Consider the following 804-nt stretch of genomic DNA (forward strand, 5'->3'; position numbering starts at 1 on the left):
TCATTACGTCAATAATTAGATTCATTAAAAAAATTACGAATTATAAAAGATAGATATTAATATTTATGTCTTAGTAACATTAACATTATTTAATTTTTCGCAGTCTGTGATAGGAGCTTGATTTAAAAAACCACGTAAAATCATTGAAAAAGTAATAAACTGATTTTGATTATCACAGCCGCAATTTCCAGTTGGGTCACTTGTGTCGATATATTTTACTACTATTCCTTTTGCTTTTATGTCACTTGCAAATTTACCCTATAAATTAAAAATAATACATAAATTCATGCACAAAGAATACTTGATATATTTTAAAAATTTTTACTTTTTGAAAAAATGCATCAGCATTATCAGCACACCAGTAAAGATTATAGTTGTCAGGTTCACAATACTAAAAAAATTCAAACGTATTTAAAAAAAAAATTAAAAAATAGTTATAAACTTCAATATTTTTAAAACGATAGTGCTTTTATATCTAACACATGATTAACAAAATAAATAAAATATTTATATCTAATTTATTGGTGTAATTCATAGTAGACAATCAAAACCAACTCTTATAGTGTTGTTTATTTTAGTTAAATTGGTATGGATAACTTCTTAATAGTGAATAGTAATGAAAAATATATGTTAATGTTTTTTTTAACTTTTTAGTGGATTAATCAAATTAACGAATTGTCTTATTTATATACCTTTTTATATGAGACGGCACATGTGGGTAGAGTTTCAGTGGTTGTGTCATTTATGGTCGGGCTTATTAAGAATTCAAGATAAATTTTGTCTTTTGCAATATTTGAGTTTTTT

At 24.0% G+C, this 804-nt stretch overlaps 1 protein-coding gene across 1 annotated transcript; it reads right to left on the bottom strand.

Annotated features, from left to right (window-relative positions):
* Positions 1–800, bottom strand: LOC112592703 (the record flags this gene model as incomplete). The annotated part of the gene is made up of 3 exons (XM_025336857.1): positions 1–258; positions 326–391; positions 693–800. Coding segments are annotated over 3 exons (369 nt in total), but the record flags the coding sequence as incomplete, so codon positions are not given.
* Positions 801–804: the final 4 nt, after the last annotated feature.

The sequence above is a fragment of the Melanaphis sacchari genome, unplaced genomic scaffold (assembly GCF_002803265.2).
Source record: "Melanaphis sacchari strain LSU unplaced genomic scaffold, SCAv2.0 Contig1875_pilon_pilon, whole genome shotgun sequence".
Taxonomy (NCBI): domain Eukaryota; kingdom Metazoa; phylum Arthropoda; class Insecta; order Hemiptera; family Aphididae; genus Melanaphis; species Melanaphis sacchari.